We start from the raw sequence: 27,958 nt of genomic DNA, 5'->3' as shown, positions 1-27,958 counted from the left end.
TTCACACTTTTGTAAGATAAAAGTGTCCCTTCATTTCAGCGTTATTGCAGTACTGTGCTATTCGTTCGTGTGAAACGTCATCTGGAAAATATGGCAGCCGGAGGGGGTAATATCCGTTCCACAAAATCGAAGAACGCAAGACAAATCCCGTGGTCAAGTAAGGAGTATCATAAGCTTGTACATCATAATAACCTGCAAGTAGATGGGAAATATTATTATGAGAATTTTAGGTTTTTAATTAGCTGGAATTTGTTTTATTTCTGTTTCTCTCCCATCATCCTGTTTTACACTCTTTAGAACAAAATGTATGTCTGTTTGTGTACGTCCTTTTGTATGTCTTTATACCTTGTGTTAAACCCCATCTTTGGCTCTCTTTCTTACAGTATTTATTTCCTGACCAGTGAAGGTTCAATTCTCAGTTTAGCTAAAACACAGGGAGGAGCGTTTTACGTGTTCCCCAATCCCTCGACCGCTTGATTTGGTCTATTTAGGTTGCATACAGTGTGTTAATTGTTTTTTTTATTAGTTTTCTCCTGCATCGTCCATAATATTTTCAGTGTTAATTCCTCTTTGCTGGTATTTTCGGCTGAATAATACTTCTAGCTTATGCTGCTGTGTCGACATGATGTTTACTTCCTAACTATATTGTGGTTACACCAAAGCTTCCGCCAAGTGAGCTAAGTGTTGATTTTACGCTATATATTTGAAACAAACGACCTATTGAGTTGTAGATTCCGGCACATGTAATCACTCCTACCGCTATGATGTTATCACTAACTGAGGACAATCAGACAAGACATATACCTAATTTAAGTCTCTTCAGATCTCTAGCAGATCAGAAGGAAATTTTAGTACAAATGAGGGAACAAATAGTATCCATTGACATCGTCAAGTAGAAAATATTATGTCCATTAAATCATATCATGAGCATACGCATTCAATTATGTTGTCTTTTTTCCTATCATATTTCATAATAAATAAACTGTTATCTCTTGACTGTTTGCAAAGCAAACCGACATGAAACCTTTAATTTCAGAAGCTCGTTTCTGTCTCTCTCTCCGCCTCTTTCTCTACCTCTTTCTCTCTCTTTAGGGTCGGAGTATTTAAGTAAAGCCGTGTATTTTAAAGACGAGGGAGAAGTATCTCAAATTAAAAGCACAGACAAGTTAACTATTTTACTGAAAAGCAAACGAGTTTTTGTCGTTTTTAGGCAAACAGACGGGGCTGTAGCTGTACTTAAAGATGTACGGTTTCGGAAAGAATGTCCTAGCGCAATGTTTGATTTATGTGACCACAAAGGTCTTGAAGGTGCTGGAATGACACTCAGGTATGCGGTAGCTAAGACAGACTGGTCTGAACCGAAAGAAAAGGTAACATTACATAAAGGTGACATAATTCTCACCTTGGTAAACATCCATGGACATCATGTTGTGGGGATTACACAAACAAACAACGTAGAGGTTTTCCCATCTAACGTTGTGAGTTATCTTACAAAGCCTCGATTAATTCTCAGAGACGGAATGGTGATAAAGATGAAATCCGTCTATAATAATCATACCTGCCAGTTGTTCAAATCAACCGGAGAGTTGTTCGGATGGAAAGGAATGGATGGCCAACCTGTTCTTCTGGACTCATATCGCGAAACGGAAGGACATACAAAGGTAGGTGAATAATTCATTCTGAAAGTAGAAACGGGGCGTGTTTGAAGTTGAAATGATTTAGATTGGAATTAGTCATCAAAAAATAATACATGAATATGTATTAAGTCTTACTAGATCTTATTGATAGCGTTGTTTTATTCGTCTTATCGTTACATGTGTTTCCGTTCATTTTCTTGTGTGGTGAATAATCATATCACAGAGGCGAAATTTCATAGTTAGAAGTAATCAAATCACGTTTAGAATTGTTGAAAATACTCTGCCAGTTACGTGGTTTAAAGGTTTTCGGATATTTCCGTTGTCTGCTTACAGGCGTCTGTTACTTGTGTATGTCCTATAAGTAACAGACACGTTATAACCCAAAACTCTTATTAAATTTAGAGTAAATTTCACATTATTAGTGATACAGACTAAGCTAGTTAAAGAAGAATATGTGGAAGGCACATCGAGAAAACTTTATACTTTCCATGAGGACAAAAAGCTGATCTAGGATATATTTTGTTTTAAGAATGGAAACGAAGAGGACCTTTACCTCGAAGTTCAACCGTTGGAAAAGAAGAGAGAAGAAGCATATTATGCGAGTCTAAACTTGACGGAAAGGGTAGGCAATCTAGTTAACCATGTTTCTATTCATACATATGTTATATATATCTCATATATATCATAAGTATATATATATATATATGTTACATATATCTCATATAGATCAAACATGTATATATCATACAGATATATGTTATATACACATATATTATATACACATATATATTTTATATACATACATATATTATATATATAAATATATTTATATATATATTTATATATTTCTATATATATATATATATCATATAACATGAGATTTCGTGTTGAAGAAAAGTTACTGTTTTTGAGAAATTTGGAATTTATTTTTTCGGCTTCAAGTGCTGTCCACTCTTCTGTATGCATGTTCTACATGTTCTATACCAAAACGATAGGGAAGATCAGTGGGTCATGGACTTGCACAGTGTCACATTCATGGTTCTTGAGATTTCGTATTTACGAGTTGATGTTCACCAACTTCTCATCTGAGCTAAACCTTAATAAAGCTTTATTAAGCTAAACCAAAATAACACCGATATTATTTATATGGTCTAGCAGCATATTTGTAACTATCCCTCATATGAAGTGAAGACAAGATACTGTTTTGGAAAAATTTGAATTGTTAAGGTCTTCACTTCTTAATATCCATGTGATCTGCCCACAAATCAGTTATACCATCAGTTGACCTTGGCGATGTATGAACTCACAACTACTTACTGTATGGTAAATTGCGGTTTCAGTGATTTATGATACACCATGTGTTTCCTCTATCACTTATGTAGGTTCAGGCATCACACTATAGACCCTTGCCGACACAAAACGGCGGATATACCTTGCTCAAGATATTTTAAATTGATCGACAGTAATTTAAAGTATTGTAATCTTAGATGAGTTTTACAAAAATTTGAACGATTAATTTTTTGCTCCCATTGTTATGAATATTTACATTGACGGTACTGTATATTGCGAACTAATTTGGTACATGGCAAGCATCCCTTTCCTGTTTAGCAAATCGGCAGGTTCTCTTTCTGTGAAAAGGGGTATTCCCATGGCTCAAGTTCGTTGCTGAACATTATTGCTATTTACTGTCTTCTACCTCCGTCCAAACAAATATCTGGCAGCATTTTTCTCTTTCTATGAATGAATTATGCACATTTGTGTAATTCTGGCAACAAAAAAGTCAGTGTTGTTATAATGGCACTGTTCACAAAATATGTTTAATTCATTACATTTAAAGGATTTTTGCATTTAGGAAATCATATTTCTAAAATACAGTTGCATTGTGAAACAAATAGAATATCACTGTCCGCTTAGCAAATATTGCACGGATACATCAACAAGAAGACTAAAGTAACTAAAGCATTTAGAAACAACATCTGCCATACCATCGACTAAATCGAGGACATTTTCTCTGGCTTCCGACATGATATTATATCATCTATTCACAATTCTCTCTAGAAACATGCCTAAATGAAGAAATCGTTTATAATATATATCGAGTGAACCAATACAATTTTACCAGGCTAACTTCCAATAATTCAATGTAAGTTAAATATATATTTGGTATGATAATAATATATATATTTGGTATGATAATACAGACGTATTACTTACACGATCTACACCAGTAATTTACTACTTCTATAACCACAGACAGAAGACAAAGATGATCACGAATGGAGCGAAGACGATGTATATATCGCATGGGAAAGGGATGACAACCAAGGAAACGATGATTCCGGATATGACAGGCCTATGGGAACGGTTGAAGGGCTGGTATGTTGCTTATGTGCATGCAACAGATTGTGTGGGTGTGGAGGGGGGATTCTAGATCTCACCAGTTAATTTAGCTAGCGGCGTGAAGCTCAGTGGAAGTGCCTCATGGGTCAGGAGCAGCGTTCTAATTTTAAACTTTTAACCCTCGACTGAAGATGTAATGCCCCACCTCCTTCCATTTGCGCATTTGCCACTGTGATGTAAGAAATGTAACCGTTCTTTAAGTATCTATCGACATGACGTGTTGCATATTTTAGTTCAGAAACGTCCTGCCCTTAAAGTGTGTCTATAATGGGATTTTTTTTTTGGGGGGGAGGGGGGTTATTTTCTGTTAGGATTCATGAATAATGCATTATAACTGGCAAGTGAACTTGAGATGTGATTTCTATGTTTGGAGAATGTGTACTTATTTTCAGAATATTTCGTCGTTAGATCATGTATAACTATTGCCGCATAGACATACTTTTTATAGCAATTCTGCATCCACAGTCTGAAACCCCTGGAACCGAAGTTGGTTACGAAGAACCGGTATTTATTGAGAGAACGGAACAGGGGGAAAATCCGGTAAGATAAATTCCAGGGATGCAAGGTATATGTCACACGCAAAGGGTTTTTTTCCCCCCATAATATATCGACATTGCTATATACTACACTATATCTTCTATCCAAATATAAACATGTTCCATTTGTCACTTTAGTTAGTTCTATTAATACCATATCAAGCTGCCTCAATGGGCGAGTCGCTTTTTCTCAATCCCGTTGACGGACATCTTGAGCTGTCAATCCCGGACGCTAATGTATATCTATGTACAGCGAATATCCGTAAAGCTGTGTGGCTTCTTGGAACATATAATACACACCTTCAACGTGCAATGTACTTTTTACTTGACCCGCCCTACGGGATCCAAAACGTCACGGCCAGACGGTACTACCCAACCAGCCCACTCTGACAAAGAAAACTCAAGTCAAGACAGCCAAAAATGTAAAAACGCCCACCGACCAGCAGAGACAAACCAGCGCCCCAAAAAGGCGGCCCCAGATAAACGGCAGAAAATCGCCTTCAACCTGTGTGAAAATCGCCTTCAATCTGAAGGCCAATTTCACACTTCACCGACTCCAGGATTGCCTGCCAACTGGTATATAACAAAACAGGCAGCGCCGGACGCCGGTGGGTATGGTTACATCTCTATGTTCAGACTTCTCTATTTTCAGACGTGCTTCCCTATGTTCCGACGTACGTCTCTATGTTCCAACGTACGTCTCTATGTTCCGACGTACGTCTCTATATGTTCCGACGGACGTCTATATGTTCCGACGGACGTCTCTATATGTTCCGACGGACGTCTCTATATGCTCCGACGGACGTCTCCGCGTTCCGACGGACGTCTCCGCGTTCCGACGGACGTCTCCGCGTTCCGACGGACGTCTCCGCGTTCCGACGGACGTCTCCGCGTTCCGACGGACGTCTCCGCGTTCCGACGGACGTCTCCGCGTTCCGACGGACGTCTCCGCGTTCCGACGGACGTCTCCGCGTTCCGACGGACGTCTCCGCGTTCCGACGGACGTCTCCGCGTTCCGACGGACGTATCTATATGCTCCGACGGACGTATCTATATGCTCCGACGGACGTCTCTATATGCTCCGACGGACGTCTCCACAAAAAATATTGGGGTTACAAAACTAGTTTTCTTTGTTGAAACAAATTTGGGATAAAAAAAAAATGCTCCGAATATTTTCTTTCGTATAATGACTATGCAAACGCAGTGTCACTCTACATGCCGTCGCGTAAATGGCAATTGCATTATCACATATGGTTTTTTTTTATTATTTATTTTTTTATTGTCATCTTTAATGAGGGTAGTCCTGCTCAGTGCAGGAGCACTGCTTACCAGAAGAGCCCCTCAATACAAATGACCTAAACAATAGTATGCAGTAAGTAGAAAAACGGTAAACATCCAAAAGCACAGAAAGGACGGCAAAAGGATAGACAAGCAAATGTCAGACATGTAAACAAAATATATAAGTTGTCATATTGCGTTTAAAAATATTAACCTTTGGCAAGCATTTCAAATGAAGGGGAAGACTGCTCCACGACCTGCCTCCAGAAAATTTAAAAGTCCTTTTACCATTCCCAGATATAATAGGAGCAAGTAAAATATTATTAGAACAGCTAGATCTAGTTCTGTACGAACGGCTATCTCTCAGTAGAATTGTATAATCAGTAAGGTAATCTGGAGCCAGGCTCTGGATACATCTATACATAACAAAAGTCCTGAAATATCATGCACGTTAACGGACATTTAGCCACTATTAAGGAATCATAACCTGTAACTTGCTATAGATGCTTAAGCCATTCGGGAAATTTGCACAATATACCGTATGTATATACTAGGTTAAACTAAGGATTGAGATTGCAATAAGAAAAGTACAAGTAGCATTGCTATGGACAAAGAGTCCGTTACGTAAGAAAGAATTGTACTAATGAGCAAACTTGCCTTGAGTCTGATGAAAGAAGGGATATGAATTAGAATTAGAGTGTGGTGCTGTATGGTTCCAAGCCGTAGACAATTAAAACTGTGTGTCTGGAGAAAGACGATTAAAGCAAACCGGAGACATCATAAGAGCAATGAAGAAATGCTAAGTCGAAGAGGATAGGAATATAATTAAGGTTTAGACTTGGGTGGGACATATATATGGGTAGAGCGCAGGACGAAGCAAAAATCCATTGTTGGATGATTTAAACTAGGGGGCAGGAGCTATCATAAGATGAAAGGGCTTTCCCAAGATCGTTTCAACTTAAGACTGACAAACCCATGAGTAGACCTGCCGTAAAGCAGAGCACCAGACAGAAAGACATTTGCAATGGCGGCTTTAAGAGTTCATTGACACTCATAAGTACTATAATATGTTTGGAATGTGTGGTCATCTGTTGCTATGGTTCACTGTCTTTCTACAAGTACACTACAAAGGATATTTTATCAATTATATCATTTTCAGTTAACTGAAACTCCATGTTCCTCTAATAGCATGGTATTAAGGTGTGATAGATACTTCGTGATTTGTATTTGTATTTCTAAAATGAAGAACTAGTTAAAGGCCCAAGTCCTACGAACAACGGCATCGTTATCATCAAACTATAACACTGTAAGGTTTTCACTTGCCAAAGGATTGTGAACAATAAGTGAAAATAAAAAAACTCAAATAGAGCAATGAACAACAACAAAGGCATACGTTGCCGCTTCAGTGCTCATGCCAAGCAATAAAGACTTATATTTTGCAATACTGGCTGGTGCGAAGATGGGGCATCCCCTTCATGCCAATTCAGGTCAACAGTAATGTCTTAGTGAACAATGTGTATTTCCATAGCATTTCAAATGGTCCGTAATGGATTGCAAGATAGGTATTGAATACCGTCAACGCATATACTACAAAGTATTGCGTCGTGTATGTTGCATTAAATGTTATAAAATGGCTCATCGTGAAGAAAGAAACTTAAATGTGGTGAACACTGTTTACTAATCACACAAGTTATTGGAAACATTTCAAATCATGTAGAGTTTTAGAAAATGTTACAAAGAAGTGTAAGTAAATTTCCTTTGAAAACTTAACGTATACCTACAAACATTAATACATAGCTTCTCTTACGAATTTAGAACGGTTGACAACTGGTATGTTTACTTGTGCAATCTCACGCACATACAATTCCCGGGGCACTTCAGTGCACCAGCAGATCTTGGGAACTTCCCATAGCTTGAAACTTTGTATAAGGCACAGAACTTATATTCACTGGTTACCTCGCAGAAGAGGAGCAATGACGATCTAGTGCTTTACCAATAGACAAAACATGATCTGACCAGGAATAGAACTTGCAATGCTCAGATCGTTAATCAATTGTGTTTCCATTTCACTACCATTATGCTCCAACGTTGTGTTACCGTAAACGTATACCGATGCAGCGTTTTCTCTCGAGAGAAAGAAAACACGATTCATATTTTCTTGCCTCTCAATAAGTTCACCTCATTACATTCATCCGGCCCTTAATACACACACACACACATATATATATATATATATATATATATATTTAACTAATTATTAACAAGAAACTAATGTAGTATACTGTTAGTGTTATTTTTATTCTCTGATCGTATCTGTTCTACATTATTTTCCATTTAAAAGTGATTTAAATTTTAAAGATGGCTGAGAACAAACTTTAAAAACAATTATATCAAAAGTACAATATTAATAACTTTCAAAAAGAAACTTTCAAAAAATTTGGATTCCACAGAAAACACTCCTACCGAGGTAGGGCATTTTCGCTAATCGTTTTTCTTATCTTTTACAATTAATCTCAATGACAAATGTGGACATTTATAATCATGCATGTTGTAAGTAATTTTGTGTCGGTTTTTGATAATTGTTATCAAATCTTAGTTAAATTAGGTGTGTATCATATCGACAAATTAGCATAAGCAACGGAAAATACTGAATTAGTTCTCAATAAATAATTAAAATCACAATGTGGGTATGCGCGTGTGTGTTTTTACCGGTCTGTCTTGACCCATTTGATGCCTGCTGGATGACTGTCGCTCATTGATTGAATTGCTATTCCTCGATGTTCCACACATCATAATAATTTTACCTTGCTCGTCAAATGAATGTGTTTTTTTAATCATGTAAAATAAGTTGCTGTGAGAACATACTTAAGAAACAAGCACATTAACAGTACAATGTTGATAACTTTCAATAATATCTTTTCTTATTGTAAGCAGAATGAAAAACCTCTCCTACCCAAAAGGAGCACTTCGTATGAACCAATCCATTACACAGAAGACCCCTACATCACGGTAAACTTTGTGACAAAGGGTGTTGCTCAAATTAATATTCATATATATATCAAACTATGACATCTCATCAGATTTTGTCGCGGAAAGAACATTCATTCGTTGTTTAAAAAATATTTCGTGCAGTAGTTCTAAAGCAACGGAAAATACTGCATTAATTCTTAATAAATAAATGGAATATCATAATGTTAATATATGGGGGTTATGAAGTTAAATCTCCTTTTTACTTCACATTTCTATACAGAAAATCAAATTGAATGTACTTTGAAGAATTCGTTACCATGCATTTAATTTACATATGTATTTCGTATATTTATTAAGCCTACTTGGAAACGAATAGGATCGAAAGTATTTTACATAACCCAGAGATGCCACCGTGTATAAAACTAACTGGTAGATGACTGTCGCTCATTGATTGAAATGCTATTCCTCACTGTTCCACACATCATTATAAATTTACACACACAGTTAGTAGAAGAAGTTGACAATCAACCTAGTGGGAAAGCCGAAGATGGAGAAGTCGAAAGTCTGGTAAGATATAGTCATGGAATACGGATATTATGAGGATGTCCTCTTTAAATGTAATTGTTAATGTAATGTAGTTTTCGTTCAGCCGTAAAAAAAAATATTCCTGATTTTAATATATGATGTGGGAGTGAGGTGAAAGACCCAACACAGTAACGGTTTATCTTTACCCACTTTGTGGGAACGTTCCCCTTCTTGTGAAAAAATTCTCGAGATTTTTGGGTAATTTAACTAAGAAATATATTTAAAGGTCAAATATGGAGACTTTTCGATGAACATATCAAAATGTGGGTGTGCTCGTGTGTGTTCTGTTTGGAAACACAGTACCGGTCTGTCTTGACCCATTTGATGGGTACGATTTTCTTGCTGGATGACTGTCGCTCATTGATTGAATTGCTATTCCTCGATGTTCCACACATCATAATAATTTTACCTTGCTCGTCAAATGAATGTGTTTTTTTAATCATGTAAAATAAGTTGCTGTGAGAACATACTTAAGAAACAAGCACATTAACAGTACAATGTTGATAACTTTCAATAATATCTTTTCTTATTGTAAGCAGAATGAAAAACCTCTCCTACCCAAAAGGAGCACTTCGTATGAACCAATCCATTACACAGAAGACCCCTACATCACGGTAAACTTTGTGACAAAGGGTGTTGCTCAAATTAATATTCATATATATATCAAACTATGACATCTCATCAGATTTTGTCGCGGAAAGAACATTCATTCGTTGTTTAAAAAATATTTCGTGCAATAGTTCTAAAGCAACGGAAAATACTGCATTAATTCTTAATAAATAAATGGAATATCATAATGTTAATATATGGGGGTTATGAAGTTAAATCTCCTTTTTACTTCACATTTCTATACAGAAAATCAAATTGAATGTACTTTGAAGAATTCGTTACCATGCATTTAATTTACATATGTATTTCGTATATTTATTAAGCCTACTTGGAAACGAATAGGATCGAAAGTATTTTACATAACCAAGAGATGCCACCGTGTATAAAACTAACTGGTAGATGACTGTCGCTCATTGATTGAAATGCTATTCCTCACTGTTCCACACATCATTATAAATTTACACACACAGTTAGTAGAAGAAGTTGACAATCAACCTAGTGGGAAAGCCGAAGATGGAGAAGTCGAAAGTCTGGTAAGATATAGTCATGGAATACGGATATTATGAGGATGTCCTCTTTAAATGTAATTGTTAATGTAATGTAGTTTTCGTTCAGCCGTAAAAAAAAATATTCCTGATTTTAATATATGATGTGGGAGTGAGGTGAAAGACCCAACACAGTAACGGTTTATCTTTACCCACTTTGTGGGAACGTTCCCCTTCTTGTGAAAAAATTCTCGAGATTTTTGGGTAATTTAACTAAGAAATATATTTAAAGGTCAAATATGGAGACTTTTCGATGAACATATCAAAATGTGGGTGTGCTCGTGTGTGTTCTGTTTGGAAACACAGTACCGGTCTGTCTTGACCCATTTGATGGGTACGATTTTCTTGCTGGATGACTGTCGCTCATTGATTGAATTGCTATTCCTCGATGTTCCACACATCATAATAATTTTACCTTGCTCGTCAAATGAATGTGTTTTTTTAATCATGTAAAATAAGTTGCTGTGAGAACATACTTAAGAAACAAGCACATTAACAGTACAATGTTGATAACTTTCAATAATATCTTTTCTTATTGTAAGCAGAATGAAAAACCTCTCCTACCCAAAAGGAGCACTTCGTATGAACCAATCCATTACACAGACGACCCCTACCAAGAGGTAGGGAATTTCTGCTAATCGTTTTCCTTTTTCAATTGATATCAGTTACAAATAAGGATAGGCTATATGTTGGAATACATGATGTTTGTAATTTACAAAAGGGCTTTTTGTGTCACTTTATGAAACATGTAACAAATCTTCCTGGTGTTGCTCAAATTAATATTCATATATATCAAACTATGACATCTCATTAGATTTTGTCGCGGAAAGAACAATTCATTCTATGTTTAAAAAAAAAAATTCTTGCAGTAGTTAGTTAAATGTTTAGTGTGTCGTATCGACGATTTCTCAAAAGCAACGAAAAATACTGCATTAACTCTTCAAAAATAAATGGATTATCATAATGTTAATATCTGGGAGTTATGGAGTAAAATCTCCTTTTTACTTCACGTTTCTATACAGAAAACCAAATTGAATGTATTTGAAGAATTCGTTACAATGCATTTAATTTACTTATGTATTTCGTATATTTATCAAGCCGACTTGGAAACGAATAGGATCGAAAGTATTTTATATAACCCAGAGATGCCACCGTGTATAAAACTATAATTAATGGATGACTGTCGCTCATTGGTTGAAATGATATTCCTCACCATTTAACACATCCTAATAAAATTTACACACTCAGATAGTGGAAGAAGATGACCATCAACCTAGTGGGAATGCCGAAGATGGAGAAGTCGAAAGTCTGGTAAGATATAGTCATGGAATACGAATATTATGAGGATGTCCTCTCTAAACTGAATTGTTATGTAAAGTAGTTTTCGTTCAGCCGTAAAAAAATATTCCTGATTTTAATACATGATGTGGGACTGGAGTGGGGTGAAAGACCTAACACAGTAACGATTATCTTTACCATCTTTATGGGTACATTCCCTACTTCTGCAGAAATTCTCCAATTTTTTGGGTAATTTAACTAAGAAAGAAATATATACAAAGGTCAACTATGGAGACTTTGTGATGAACATAAAATCCCACCATTTTGCATGTATGTAATCCTTAGCTCACTCCAATTGCATTGCTGTAATTAACTTTACCAATTTCGGACGTTAAATGCGTGAAAAATGGGTAGAGAAGTCATCTTTTTTGGAAACCTATTTCAGACATTCCTAAAACATTCCTAAGACATCAGGTGATAATGTGACGTCATCTTTGCTACACCGCACTCACAACAATAGTTGTATACTTGTATACCTGAGCTGCCAAACACATCAACGATATTACTTTATATTACTATTAAAACGAGTAAGTCTATGTTCAGCTGAAGCTAAGTCATGTATGTGTTATACCCTGGTCGATTCGGGTTTAGTGTTTTGGGGGTTATTTGTTGACAGCAACGTAAACCATCTCCCGTGACATATCACGCATGAGGCATCTTTTAGGTCTATTCTTCTGTTCAATTTGCGGTATCTTGCGATCAAATTGTAAAAATGGATTCAAGACCTTGCGTTGGTACAACCAGGGAGTTGTTATGGAACTCCCTGGTACAACTGCCATATAGACTGTACACAAATCAAGCATGGTGTTATATTACGTATTGGTCAATGACGTTCGTAGTGTTTAAATATTCGTATTATGGGCTAGGTTTATTGGGATCCCAACGTAAAATATCTTGGAGAAAAACAAAGTTGTAAATTTTTTGTCTATTATGCCACCATTTGAAGTAAGATTAAAAAAGATAAGCTGCTTTTGTATGTCGTTATGGCAAAGTGGAGTCAGTGAGGTTGAGAATAATCATAGAAAAGGTCGCAAAATGCTCCTTTAAGCTAACAGCTTTTCAAACGCTCGAAATTGGAAGTCAAATACAGTACAATTGTTCGCTATCTGTGTATGAACGGTACCTATTTCAGCGTTTGATTTGCGCGGTACACCAAAGAAGACGTCACACGGTGACCAGAGGCTCCTTTGGGTCAATCTCTGTTTTTAGACATTCCAGCGGTACATGTCACATGATAACCCAAAATGTCCATTTTCGTGGTCGTTTTTTGAGGGGGTTATAGTAGGTTTTCGAAGATGATTATGGGTATGTTAACTTCAAAATTAATGGAAAATTCCAACAACAAAAATTGTCTCCATACACTGTAGTTGGTGTTTAAAGAGTTTCTCATGATTTGACTGGAAGGAAATCTTTGCTCGACAAAGTAACAAGTTTGTTTAATCCAAGTGTCCATTTGTCTAAATACCGCTTAATATCTCACACAATTCTGGCACAATTACATTAACGGGGGAACGAACCTAACCACCTTTTTGATTTTAATTACCTACTATTCATACTTGCTTCATGAAACCATAGTTTGTGTAAACCAAATCATTTGTCTAAATATCGCTCAATATCTCAGTTAATCTAATCTAACACAATGCAAAGTATAGTTTGTGAGATATCACAGTTAAACAATATCGTCTTCTCGAGAGCCAATTTTCAGTGCGTGAAGTAATAGCAGAAAAGTAGCTTCTTAAAAAAGTACAAATACCAACTACTTTTTAAAACATGCTGAACCTTCAGATAGATTACAACATTCATATCATTGACTAAAACCCTGTCAGTTTATATATTTCTTAAGAGCAATTTCATTAATTAAGTCTGTGAATTGTTTTCCTCAGCAATCCCAAGTCGTTCTATATGAATACGTGAGTATGTATGAACATAATTTTAGTCTCACTCCAAGTTGCTACAGACCTTAAAAATGTTCCTTGGTATTTTGTCAATGTGAAGCCGTTTATAAGGTAATACTCTACAGAATACAATTGGTGGAAGTTCTTAAACATTACGAACCAGATCCTTCTGACCAATTGATATAAATTATTCTTATTGCTTGTATGCAATATTTGTGACATTTGATTATGTTAATTCCGTCACTTAGTTTGAACCAATCTTGTCACCCAAAACAGGAAACTGCATTTGGAGGGGGGGGGCGGGGATTAGACAGGTTCTGTGACTCAATCTCGGGAAGAAGAATTTGTGCACAAAGAAAATTTACCAGATATTGGGTTATATACGCTGTAGCATCGCTAGGCTATCAAATAAAGTACTGTGTGACTCCTTGTAATCTACAAACGACGTACTAATATCACAGATCGGTTCACTTGGAACTCTTCTATTAAAAGTGGGAGACTAAAAGTAGGACATCAATTCTTAACCACTTTTACAGTGCGTCACAACGCCAGCTTTACACCAATGCATAGCAGAGCACTTGGTGGATGAAAAACGGGATGAGTTTGGCAAACTTCTAAAAGTTCCAAAAAACCTGCGACTTCAGATCGAAACGAGAGACGACAACGTTATCGATAAAACGGCAAAACTGTTGGATCTTTGGCATGAGAGAAATGGAAGAAACGCAACTGTCGGGGTATGTTCAATGGATTACAGAATTCCATTTGTTTACGCATGGAACAACTGCAATGTATATTATATTAGAAATCAAATGGAGGAAATGGTTGCACAAACCTATTTTAAGCTGAGAAATCATAAAGCCTTTTAATCCTCTCTCCCATGCGAAAACACTTTACAGAATTATTTCGTTAAATATGATGTTCAATGTTGTTACTTTTAAAAGTAACATTGGTTTATTTGCTTTCATATGATTTCACTAATTTTTTTTTCGTTGAAGGTACTCGTTGATGCATTGTTGAAGCTCCATCTAGAAGAATCAACTTTGCTGTTAACAGACATGCTTGAAATGTTAAGAATTGACGATGCACAGAGCGAAGCTTGAGTGAGGTGGGCAGTCGCCATATGTGATATTCCTGTTTTGTTACATAAAAGCAAACTGAACTTAAACGTTGTAAAGGTGATTAAAAAACGTTTCAATGTAAATACCCTACCAAGATACCTACGGATTACGAGATAGGGACCCGTTTGCGGAACTGTGAATTAGTGTAATTGAAGGTCAGAGCTATGTGGCACTTTTACGTAAACTAGTGTCCAGTGTATCTGAGATCGCACGTCCACCCATGCCGTCATCGTAGCGTACAGAGCAAAACGTTCACGGCAGTGTTTTATTTACTATGGTAACCACACGATACCTTGTTCAATACCGTGGTGGTTTACGACTATACTGATTAACATTTCTCTCGAATGCATGGTACCTTTTCTGAAATTGTTTGGGAACTGAAAACATTATTATATGTTCCTTAAGCACCACAATAAAAGACCCCAACTTCTGAAGACTTGATACATACCCTTGGTTATCGTATATATTATCATAAATTTTGTTAATGTGATACATGTTTCGAAGACTTACTCAACAGCGAGAAATAGCTATGCTGTAGTTAACTATCTCTCTATATGTCTGTCTGTGTGTCTGTTTATATATCTATATTGTATTAATTGTATTATTATGTTGTATTAATTGTATTATTAAATTGTATTAATTGAGTTTTCGAAAATTTTAAGAAACCTGAAAGTTCTCGGAATTGCTAATGTTACACTTTACTTCTGATAAGACTTGTTTGCGAGAACAACAGTATAAATACTGAGTAAAAGGGTATATCAGCTCGAGAACGATAACTTGTATATTACATGATTATTAATGCCCCTAAGAAGTAATACACGCCCACACGGGAGTGTGACAATACTGAAATACGCCAACGAGTACAGAATCAATTGAAGTGACAAGTTGCATTGTCAATGAATGCCCAGCATCGAGTTCAACAATAAAGCCGTGAACTTGAAGGCAAGTACAGTTAACGGTTCAGTTAATTCGTTGTATTGAATAGGACTTTAAAGCCTTTGTAAGCAAACTGCATGTACAATATTAGCAGGGAATGCCTTGGTGTTGAAATTCGGTTCTTTTCAGGGGAAGAACGAGTAGCCAAAAATAGCTTGTGAAATTCCACTCGGATATGTTTACTTTCCAACAACAATTTGATAATAGGATTGTTGCTTCACTTTGATATGAACTTGGGGCATAGTATCTTGCTTTCACACTCTACATTTTCTCAACACTCTAAAACTTTTAATGGTATTTATGGAGTATAGGGGTATAAATCGCAACACCTTTTCATAAGTAAGATATGCCGAAAGTCACATTCTCAAATAGCTTTAATTCATCTCAACGGCTGGACAATGTTTATTCGTTGCAATAATTTCCGCTACTTTCATCAAATCTCCAACCAAGAAACCTCCTAACTTTAGCACATTGGATGAGAATACTTAACTGTACATTGAACTCATTATGCTTCTTTATTATATCGCAACTCACAGGAAGGACAAACCTTTTCTCTTAACAAGTGTCAAGTTCTGAAACATTGTAAATACGATAATGGCAAAAGTAAAGCTCGCTTAAACTTGATACCCAATATGAAATTCTCTTTTCTAGGGTGCAATAATACTATCTAAGGGAGTCAAAGGTCATTTGTGATCAAAGTCCGAAAATAATCATTAAATATCTCCACATGTTATATGTTCCTTAAGCACCACAATAAAAGACCCCAACTTCTGAAGACTTGATACATACCCTTGGTTATCGTATATATTATCATAAATTTTGTTAATGTGATACATGTTTCGAAGACTTACTCAACAGCGAGAAATAGCTATGCTGTAGTTAACTATCTATCTATATGTCTGTCTGTGTGTCTGTTTATATATCTACAGTATATTGTATTAATTGTATTATTATGTTGTATTAATTGTATTATTAAATTGTATTAATTGAGTTTTCGAAAATTTTAAGAAACCTGAAACCTGGCACCTCCTAACTTTAGCACATTGGATGAGAATACTTAACTGTACATTGAACTCATTATGCTTCTTTATTATATCGCAACTCACAGGAAGGACAAACCTTTTCTCTTAACAAGTGTCAAGTTCTGAAACATTGTAAATACGATAATGGCAAAAGTAAAGCTCGCTTAAACTTGATACCCAATATGAAATTCTCTTTTCTAGGGTGCAATAATACTATCTAAGGGAGTCAAAGGTCATTTGTGATCAAAGTCCGAAAATAATCATTAAATATCTCCACATTTACACATTTTTTCTTGCTTTAACAATAAAAAGGCAAGTAAGGTGGGTAGTCTTGAAACTTTTTCAAGTAATAGAAACAAAGATGTCCCCAGTGAATCCATTGTGCGGTGGGACAGACTGAAGGCTTGTGAACTTCATGACATTTTACCTTATGCCACAATAACTTCACTCTACGTTTCAATCATGTCACCTATGTGAGTTAAAAAGTAAAGTGGACTTTGTTTTAATATTGAAGACTGCTGAACATTTCAGTCTTGGTGATTGTAAAGGGTATGGCTATTACCATATATTAACGCTTTGTATGTATCTTTTATTATTATCGTTTAATATCTGATTCTTTTGACAAGACAACATTTAAATGCATTGATTTAATGATTCAGCATTTTTATTGATGTTATTGTAATGTTCAAAGAAAGAGACCAAGTGTGGCAGTTTGGACTTTGAACTTTGGGGGAAATGAAAGGAAAAATAAGATAACGTCCATAACACAGAAATAAAATTGTTTCCAAATAAAGCACTTTTTTCAAAATTGCGTGTCAATTCATCATGTGCATTGCTAGCCTTGACAATTTTGCTCATTGAACAGTAAATCGAATTTAATTGATCAGATAATTATGTCATAATCGAAAATTTAAATTTTGTGGTTTGACCTCAAGCAATCAGGATAAGATCAGAAAAGCAAAGACAGCTTCTAGAAGGACAATCAGGGAAACTTTCTTTATATTTTTTAAGTTTAAGTTAAGGTTAATTTAGTTAAGTATAGTTTACGATTGAACAAGAATTGAAGTTGAAATATTTAGTACCAAAGCTGAACTCTAACAGGTGTGATATTAAAGCTGCACATTGACAAGTTTGTTTTATCTTCTTCTAAATCATCATCCAATTTTCTACAAAATATGTATATATCAACAACATATGGGAATGCAGTACAGTCATCGGATGTGTTCTTACATGAACATTCCCTAAGGGAAAATGTTAAACAATAAAGTGAAAAGAAAATAAGGAAAGATGAAATAATTTGCTGTCAGTGTAGAACTATGACAATGACATCACACCTGTTTCCTCACAAACTGTGACAATTTCACCTATTAATATCTCGAAACGAAGTACAAATTAGCATGTAACTTTCACCACGATTCTTCCGGGAGTATCACGGAAACAAGGTTTCCAGTTGTGACCCCTTAAACTCTCGAGTGACTATCACATTTGTCGTAATGGATCGTAGACAATTAACTCCATGAATTGTCGATTTTTCATTTTTGACCGCTCTTTAGCCTTTGTCTTTATCGGATCGGTCCAAAAAAATATATAACATTAGACAATTTGACACACGCAATACTATCCATAGCCTTACGGTGGCGCAATGTGCCAACGTTGAATTGAATTTTCACAAAACCGTCTCCCACATCCTTAGACAAGTGAAAGCTCTCAGATTATAGCAACACGATAGAAATCTCATTTGTAGTTGAAAAGCATGTGCAATCATTCATGAATTAATCATCAATGAAGTTAGCCTGCGTTGTACAAGTGGGTTTAGATGTCCGTGGCCATGTATGCTATATAGAAGGAAGGGACCCGAAAATAAGAATTTGACAGTCAAATAAATTTAGCGAGAAAACACTGTAATGTCTTTGATTGTATCAAATGATAACCGTATGAATGAGCTTGTATTCTCCTGTCACTGTCAATTTGTAAACAAAAAGCAGCTATCTTGAGATGGACATCTAACCTATATATCACCGAATAAACCTCGTCACGAATCTACCCAAATCTCACTTAATCCTTCGTGTAAACATCACAAACACGACAAGGGAAACCTGAAGGACAGACAAAACGGGGAAAAAAGAGATGAAACTGACGCAGAATAGAATGGATGTTTCAAATGCTTTTATACGTGATCCGCCCTGCGGGATCCAAAACGTCACGACCAAACGGCACTACCCAACCATCCCATTCTAACAAACAAACCTTAAGTCAAGCGAGCCAAAAAAAGTAATTACGCCCACCGACCTGCAGAGACAAACCCCCAACCACCCACCCAAACATTCAATAAACCACAAAAGGACGACCAGCACGCAGCGAAACGAAACACCCCTCCCCAGCACACCAGCGTCCAACAAAGGCAGTCCTAGATAAACGGCGAAAATCGCCTTCAACCTGAAGGTGAATGTCACAATTCACCGCCTCCAGGACTGCGCCTGCCAACTGGCAAATTTCCCCCGTAAAAACTATATCGCATTTAATTCCTTCAAGTAAGTTTTATTCAAGTTGTTTCAAATGAACACGACAGTAATGTATCCTAGGAGTAGAACAAAATTGAGACAACACTGATTCTTGTGCCAATATAGTTAATCTAATACATACGTAAATTCCATTAGAACATTTACAGGGTGTGAAGACTCGTGCATGCACAAAGAAACGTCTCATGCCGGTTTTCTGACCTACTTTCCAACGAGGTGTAACACCACCTTCGTTCCCAGAAAATACACACACAGCTTGGTACCGTCGGTAATTAGACACTATTGTACAGTCAATACATACAGCTACGGTCAATACCCACAACACAGTGTACATAGCAGCGATGGGCATCTCAGGTGTAGATTAAAAGAAAACAAGGTATCACGTTTCATGACTGTCTGCATTTTGTAGCGACAAGAAAAAAACTTCACTTGCAAGCAACGGAAAGTTTACATTTTCAGAGGGTGGTTAACTGGTGGAGTGCCTTGACGCAGCAAACATACTGATAGCCATAGGCCATTTCCAAGCCAGAACTCATGAACGTTTGAATAGATAAAACAATGGAAACAGTGCAATACATTGTTTCTAGTTACTACTGTGATTAACATAAACTTATTCCTACACCATTACCTCATTCGTCCTTCAGATGTTGCTCAATCATTTACCACTGACATAGGGATTGGCGGAGAGAACGAAAGGATGCGAGCGGTTAGTCAACCTTGGAAGTTGGTGTGGCTAGGATAATGTCCTCGATTCATTTGAAGATCCGACATGGCGTTGCTTTATAATTCAGTTGCATACTTTGAAGTAGCATTGAGTGCAATATTTTAACTGTGTTTACTATTATCATGTTTTTTTTTGTGTACAAGAAATGGAGAAACGTGCTTTAACTTCCTGAAGCCAGTGCCTAATTTGGTAATCACGCCGTTTCTCACTACGTATCATATGCAGCTATTACTACCCCCTCCCCCTCCCCAACAGTGTCTCTCTTTCACAATAAAAACCATGCTGAGCAAATACAACTGAGAGTACCATACTAACAACCTGGTTGATAGGTTTCACAGGCTAATTACAGTCTCTGTGGATTAACATTCTTGCTGCAACATTTTGACTCCGAATGCAATAGATAATATCAATTAATTGTATGAGTTAAGCTTTCATATAGTAGCGGCCATGCAGTTTAGCTTATATTATAATTTGTTTGAAGTAGTGGTATAAGGCTGTGTAATTCACCTCTGACATTACCACTCAGTTATTACTTCGCCTTTGCTGCTGTTTATCCATGCGAACTCGGCACAAGCAAAGACAATCCACAAAAAACCAAAATGGGCCAGACGTGCGAGGTATTTATGTATATAATCAGTTGCAAACAATTGAAAACTTCGATGAATGGAAAGAAAAAGAGGAACTTCATGACATTCCTACCAAAATAGAGGCACCTGTGACGACGCGTTTCGAATGATTCATCGATGCATTGTTTTGTCAGCGTTTGGACCCTACATTTTTTAGGCTACGGTGGAGTATCAGGAACTTGCTTTTAAGTCATAACAGGAGACCCACATAGACACACTGTACAGGAAATGGGGTGTTTTCTACGCTGCAGTGGTGTCACTAAATGCAGGCATCTTTGTCCGTGTTTCAAGAACAATTTCGGTAATTCTTGTGTGGGATCAGGAAAAATTGTTTACTTTCGCTCAATCAAGGTTTTGTAGGTACTTTTAATGGGAATAGCGGTCTAAAGGAAGGTAAGCGAGTTTATGCGAGACATAACCCAAGTAGCGATTAGTTATAACTCAGTCTGATGAAGATATCCTTGGACTACATAACTATTACTGATCGGGCCCATACATGGGTGCAGGGTTGATAGATGGGTATAGGATGTCTGTGGATTCATGGGTATGGCGTTCTTTTTTGTGGGGGAGCGGCTCTTTTGTGGGGTGGGGGTTTTGTAGCAGTGGGGTGATTTGCGTTGTCTGGTTGGTACGAATTTTGGCCATTTCTGGGAAACTAGTTTCGGAGTGATGGTGCGGGGGCTTTGTTGAGACTGCGGGTCTGTAATTTCTTGCTTAAGTATCATATGCAGACATATGTTTTGAGATCCGTTATGCCGTTTGGCAGTGATAGTTTTGGTTCATATGTTACCCCCGGGTCCCATGGGTTAGGGCTGCTTCATGGGTGGTTCTCTTTAGGGCTGCAGAAAGGAGACCAAGAACATATGAGGCTAACAGCTTAATTGGCAGACATAGCAAGCAACTTTTTGATCAACTGTCAGTAATTTAACTTATTTCCAGTTTAAAACACAATTAACACTGCAACATTGATCCTGGAATATTGATCTAGGGGAACCCCCTGTTTATGCGACAAAATCGGTGGCACCCTTCAAGTATGCTCAAGAACAATACCCACGCTGTGACTTATTACACGATAGGTCTGTGCCTACGCTAGACAGTAAAAAAAACAGTGAGCCTAGCTTAATAGTACAAATTTACTGCATTACCTCTACGTGATCAACATTTTATTACACTAATTACCCTACTTAAATTACAAAGCCTTATTGACTGTTTATATTACCAAAGATAACAAGTCCTGTAACATACGAACCTTAGTTGACGCATTTAACGACAAACTAGTGCTACTCGCTGACCTATAACATACAATATTATACGTAATATTCTGTGACATCGTTGCACGAGTGGTAACATTTTACAAAGTGGCTATTCTTACAACTGTTCGTAAGAATAATTTCAGACTACGCATGCGCAGTTGCTATTTTTATGACAGGAGAACTGTTTTTTAAGACCAGGAGTAACAATAATTTCCGGTTAGGGTTAGTGTTAGGGTTAGGATTGGGGTTTAGGGTTAAAGTTAGGGTTAGGGTTACCCCTACTACATGCGCAGTTGCTTTATTTACTCTACTGCGCTTGAATTCGCCTTTGTTGTAAGAATAGTTTATAAATAATTGTTACAACTAGTCGTAAGAATAGCCACGGCCAACATTTTAATCTTGTATAATCCCATCGATTGCCTTAACATCATCAACCAAGACTTATCAAATCAAACTAGAGGTGTTTTAATACAACTGGTTGAAGTTTTGGTATTTAACATTAAATTATTCATGTAAACTCACCTACATAAAGGAGACCGAGAACACATGAGACGAACAGCTCAATTGACAGATACAGCAAGCGCCTGTGAACGTACGTTCCTACATAGGCACGCATGTACACATTTAGTGTGCATTTAGGTGCTTGTAATTTATATGGAACGCCGATTTGATAATTTTGTAGGGGTACCTATTTTCCGCACAACACATAGTGTGCACACAAGAAACATGAATATTGTTACACACAAACGAACACACACACTAGCTACAATAAATCGAAGAAACCAACTCGTAATAACAGAAACAAGCTTCAACTGTCGACTATCAAATTAAGTCAGTATTCTTTACAGAAGCTACTTTGATTCTGGATTTTTTATTATTGATATTATTGCCTTTTTTACTTTAAACAAGTTTTGCGGTAAAAAAATAATGTTATGATATATAGAATATAAGTGCACAGTGATTTGTAATCAATTTACACAACACAGATGTACCATCCTTTGGGTTATCTGAATATAATGAGAAGTTTTAAGGTGAACAGTGATTATTTCACCAACTTGGATCACGCGGAGTAGTACTAAATTGATAGAATAATAATCACTGTTCACCTTGAAACTTCTCATTATTAACATAGGGTTGTATCCAAATGAACAAAGACATCGTTTCAAGAATGCTTTTCAAGCTCTGCGGCAAGCTGAAACGATCCCCAGAAAAATAGCAAAACCACAACAACAAACATTCCGATATCAAACACTCCACCCATACCACCAGTCTGTTGATCCTACAACACCATGTCGGACGGTCCACACTTTCAATTGTTTTCCTGCTACAAGTACAAGGTTCGTTGCGAGGTTCGTGGGTTTGCATTCTCATTATGTCGTCACCCTGAAAACGTTCCATGCGAGTTTCATCAATGAAAAATAATTTCAAGTACACTACAAAGGAAATCGCATAAAGCATACCAAATATCATTTTCAATGGAATAAAATTATGTGCTCCTCTAAATAACACAATATTCAGGAGGGATAGATAGATACTTCGTGATTTGTTTGTTTATTTCATAAAGGAAGAACTAGACCCAGGTTCTACGAAAAACGGTATCATTATCATCAGACTATAACACCGTCATTTTGTATGTAGAATCATATCCAGAGTAATATACAAGAGGGCATAAAGTTGCCATCCAATGTCAACGAAAAGCAATTAAGGCTGAATTGTTTTTTTACAATAATAGTCATTGCGAAAGTGGGAACCCTTCATGCGTATTCACGTCAACAGTGGTCCGTGGTATGCAATATTTAAGTGTTATACATTTTGTTTGGCGGTAAGGAACCGAATATTTCAATAAAGTGAATTGCAAGATAAGTAGAAAATAGCGCCAACGTGTACTACAAAGTTGCTGCGTTGCAAGGGCGTGGGAACCGGGGGCTAGGGGCGCCAGCCCACCCCCCCCAGTGAAAAATATGGGGGCGGAAGTATCATTCCGCGCCCTCCCCCCGGTCCGCAAGTCAGAATACCCCTTTTTCATTTCCAAATGAGAACAAAATCTCATTTGGAGCACCAAATTGCGTTGTATGTATTACATCAAATGTTGATAGATAAAAGGGATCATTATGAAGAAAGAACCATATGTGTAGTAAAATATGTTTACTTGCACAATATATTTGAGTTTTTGAAAATATTAAAAAGGGGTATAAGTAATTTATTTCCGTTTAAAAAATTCGACAATACAAGACTTAAGTATAAACCTAGACAAATAAATGGCTATTCTCACTACCTTAGAATAGCTAACAGCTGGTTATTATCGGTTATGCAGTGCCTCTAAGTGCCCCTTAGGGACTTCTCATAGAGTGCAGCCGTAAATTGCAACATACTTATATTTACAAGTCACCTCGCAGGTCGACCATAATAATAAACCTATAGGTGAAGACAGGCAATAACGATCTAGTGTATAGCGATGAACAAAATGTTTTGATCCGGCCAGGACTAGAAACTGAAACCCTTATATCAATAGATGTACACATATATAGATGTATATCAATACAGCCATATCACTCTCTCGAGAAGAAGAAAAAAAGGGCTGATATTTGTCTGCATGCCATTGCAATAATTTACATCTTCATCATAGTCATCCTGTCCTTTACATCAATAAAATAATTATTAACTAGAAACATAAACAGTATAATGTTAGTATTAATCTGTTCATCGATTGCATCATTTTGCATCTAGAGGTGCTTCGATTTTCAAGGAAACTCGATCAACATTGATAGCTCGTTCAAAAAAGTGGTTGAGTAAACAGACATTAACAACAAATATGTCAACAGTACAATGTTGATAACTTTCAACCAATTATATTTTGACTGTATCGAAGCAGTATGATAGAAATTTCCCAACCCAAGGAACACTTAAAGGTACATCCAAGGTATTTTTGAAAAATGTACTAATCTTCCTGTCGTTGTTAAAAATTACTACTATTTTACGACGCTTAAGCGACCACAAATGTGGGAGAAACCCGAAAAGGCTTATGGATTACATCTTATACGTCGGGTGGCTTCCAATTCAACATTTTAACTCAAATTTGGAATCTTTTTCAATTTAGAAATGTCATTTCAGATGGGAAAACCATAGATTGCTCTGGGATGAAAAACCCACCGTATATACTATAACCCGGAACCTCCCGATTGCTAAGCATCATCGATTCTAATGCCACCGCCTTTATCCACTCGGCCCCAGCACTGGTACAATGTTATATCAAACTAAGACATCTCCTTAGATTTTTTTGGGCAGTGTAGTTAGTTGAATGTATGTGTGTATCATATAGACGTTTTATCAAAAGCAACAGAAAGTACTTCATTAATTCTTAATAAATATATGAAATATGATAATATTAATATCTGGGGGTTATAAAGTTAAGTTTAAGAAGACCATAAAGACTTTCATCTTCTTTTTACTTCATACCTCCAAACAGATAATAAAGCTGGTAATATCTGCGACACAGTTATTTTCATTATATATTTCGTGTATGGTCAAGCCATCTATGAAACAGGCGCGCAGCCAAGGGGGGAGCGAAGGGGGCATCCGCCGCCCCCCCCTTGGGCATATTTTTTTTTTAAATAATGTTTTTATAATATCACTAGTATTTTCCAAAGAGAAAATGCTAAGATGCAACTTACAAGGCCTGGGAAGTGCCATTTCCAGTGATCCGGGTGGCATTTTCAGCCAAAATTTTCTTGTATACGCTTCACGCCAATTATGGTGGCGCTACGCTTAGATAGTTTGCAATGCCGAATATACAATTTCGCCCCTCCCTAGGCAATTTCCTGGCTACGCGTCTGCTATGAAACAAATAGGATCAAAAGTATTTTATATAACCCAGAGATGCCACTGTCTATAAAAGTAACTGGTGGATGACTGTCGCTCATTGATTGAAATGCTCAATGTTCCGCAAACAAAATTCCTCTCGAAGGCGTCACACTTAAATAGCACTTCAATCGTTACCGTCTGTATATATGCATAAGTATACACACAACAAATGTAGAGCTTCTTATTAATTTCTAGTGGTAATCTGACGAGATGTAGTGTAATGTAATGTAATTTTATGTAAATCAAATCTTATATAGCGCACTACGCGCGATGCATCTGTGCGCTTTACAAACAATCTAGAAAATTCAATGCCAGAAAACATTAAATAGAAAAAACAGTAAATACATATACCATCTACAGAAATAGACAGGAATATGAGATCGAAAAAAACTATTAAAAGTACTGGTGAAGCGTAAAGCGATAAAACAGATTGACTAAAAAATCTACAATTTTAAAGCTAAAAAGTGAGATGAGATTGAGAAGGGCATTTACATAAAACCAAGCTAGATTATTATCGTATTGAAATTTAAAACATAAGCACTAATTGATTAATAAATTAATTAATAAATCGACTGATAAACTACATAGCCGTTGATGTCAAACCTGCGGCTTGGTGAAAGATTCACGAAGCAGGAAATATGATATTATTTCGTTCTTCGTAATAATGGAAGCTTTGACTTTCTGACTTAGAATATCGTGTCTTATTTGTCTACATCCTGCATTAAGGATTTGACTGACCCTCTTAAACCCTCTTAAACCCAATTAAACCTAATTGAAGTAGACAAGTTTGTTAAATTTTAGAAAACGCTCGTCTATCTTAGCATAACATTAACAAACATTTCGCGTGTCGCTCCATTCGGCGAAGGATGAGAAAAACTTGTAACACGTAGCTTAACTTGTACCCTGGATGACATTGAACTCAAACAATTCTGAAATCCATCGATGGTAATTCAGTACAGACACGTATGACTCTACTGTGTGCTGTATGAATGCCTACTCTTATGTAGCTTTGACAATGGATTGTAATGGTCATATTGCTACTACATTTGATATAACTATTAAGGAAATCATTCAAGTTGTTACTACATGCTTTTTGTCGTCTATAAGGTTGTTTATTCTAAGTTTAACTAATTAAGTATCATATCGAGTTTCCCCTTTTTTAAGTTATGTTTTATTGTCTCGAATAGTGAAATTATGGTAAATCTGTGTACGTCTCCTCTGTTCTGCTGTTTATTCCTCTATATTTAGGTACATTTATCATATAATTGCTATATTTCGACCCAAAGGCTGTGGAAGCTTGAACATTCATAGTCCGTTGAGGAAGTCTGGAAATGAAAGTGAACAGCGTTGTAACTCTTTCTAGGGCTTGTTTCTTAAAGACATGAGGTGGTTGGTTACCAGTGTATGTCCTCCTTGTGTACCATGTCCCCCCCCATATCATTGTCCCCTGGGGGAAAATATTTACACATTGTAATTACTTAAAATCTTTTCATTTTTATCAATAGGGACCCTAGTATTGACAGATAGGTATTGAAATGAGGTTTTAATTTTTTAATTTTTTTTTTTAATTAAGCTAATTAGATATGTAAATATGCAAATGAGGTTATGATACAAACAATGTACTTTTTTTGCCCATTTGAAATTATTTTGATGAAATTTGCTGGACGTTTGATAGTTTGATGAGTTCAAGACATGTTATTTCATAAGTAAAATATAATTTGATGTTTGAATGTGAGGAATATGACTGATTTTCCCCCCTCCAAACAAACAAATGTATTCTGTAATACAATGGTAGCCACGCGTAACGGTAAGTCTATATATACCAATTGCGCTACATACACAATACATAGTGTGCAACTATGCGGCTTACCGTATCAGAATTTCATCGTCAGAATCTTCTTCTCCAACGGCTGGATGGTCAAATTGCCCATAAAAAGAAGGTTCAACGCCTCTTAGAAGTATTTAGCCATGATAATATGTGCTAAATAGTTACCGTTTCAATTACGTGAGTGATTGCATTGACCCTAACGACGCGACCGGTGTGAAGTTAGATACTTATTCCCCGTTCCTCGTTCGATATTCGCGAATGAGTAACTGTTACCTATT

General features: G+C 36.5%; 1 protein-coding gene and 2 long non-coding RNA genes across 7 annotated transcripts; 1 reads left to right on the top strand and 2 right to left on the bottom strand.

Moving 5' to 3' along the window:
• Nucleotides 1–24: 24 nt before the first annotated feature.
• Nucleotides 25–17,665, top strand: LOC139982095 (uncharacterized). 4 transcript variants are annotated; one of them, XM_071994633.1, is made up of 14 exons: nucleotides 25–157; nucleotides 1,093–1,661; nucleotides 2,167–2,259; nucleotides 3,891–4,013; nucleotides 4,503–4,577; nucleotides 8,786–8,860; nucleotides 9,326–9,388; nucleotides 9,946–10,020; nucleotides 10,486–10,548; nucleotides 11,106–11,180; nucleotides 11,809–11,871; nucleotides 13,782–13,808; nucleotides 14,330–14,527; nucleotides 14,789–17,665. In XM_071994633.1, the coding sequence occupies exons 1-14, from the start codon at nucleotides 91–93 to the stop codon at nucleotides 14,891–14,893; spliced, it is 1,671 nt and encodes a 556-aa protein (XP_071850734.1). In that variant the 5' UTR covers nucleotides 25–90; the 3' UTR covers nucleotides 14,894–17,665. The 4 variants fall into 4 exon arrangements, with proteins under 4 accessions (XP_071850734.1, XP_071850733.1, XP_071850736.1 ...); XM_071994632.1 differs by having other exon boundaries at nucleotides 8,783–8,860; XM_071994635.1 differs by lacking the exon at nucleotides 3,891–4,013.
• Nucleotides 52–27,958, bottom strand: LOC139982107 (uncharacterized). 2 transcript variants are annotated; one of them, XR_011797981.1, is made up of 3 exons: nucleotides 27,723–27,958; nucleotides 1,559–1,679; nucleotides 52–192 (listed from the first exon to the last, which is right to left on the bottom strand). It is a non-coding gene; the product is annotated as an uncharacterized lncRNA (long non-coding RNA). The 2 variants fall into 2 exon arrangements; XR_011797982.1 differs by having other exon boundaries at nucleotides 65–192; nucleotides 1,403–1,679.
• LOC139982110 (uncharacterized) lies at nucleotides 14,909–21,128 on the bottom strand. The gene is made up of 2 exons (XR_011797986.1): nucleotides 19,513–21,128; nucleotides 14,909–18,965 (listed from the first exon to the last, which is right to left on the bottom strand). It is a non-coding gene; the product is annotated as an uncharacterized lncRNA (long non-coding RNA).

This window comes from Apostichopus japonicus, chromosome 16, assembly GCF_037975245.1.
Source record: "Apostichopus japonicus isolate 1M-3 chromosome 16, ASM3797524v1, whole genome shotgun sequence".
Classification (NCBI taxonomy): Eukaryota; Metazoa; Echinodermata; class Holothuroidea; order Aspidochirotida; family Stichopodidae; genus Apostichopus; species Apostichopus japonicus.
This window is presented reverse-complemented; position numbering and strand designations above follow the sequence as displayed.

Excerpts from the sequence above, each read along its gene's own strand:
- LOC139982095 (XM_071994632.1), top strand. The coding sequence starts at position 91 with ATGGCAGCCGGAGGGGGTAATATCCGTTCCACAAAATCGAAGAACGCA. Across the intron at positions 11,872-13,781 it reads ATGGAGAAGTCGAAAGTCTG|CAATCCCAAGTCGTTCTATA; the intron begins GTAAGATATAGT and ends TGTTTTCCTCAG. Across the intron at positions 14,528-14,788 it reads GAAGAAACGCAACTGTCGGG|GTACTCGTTGATGCATTGTT; the intron begins GTATGTTCAATG and ends TTTTCGTTGAAG.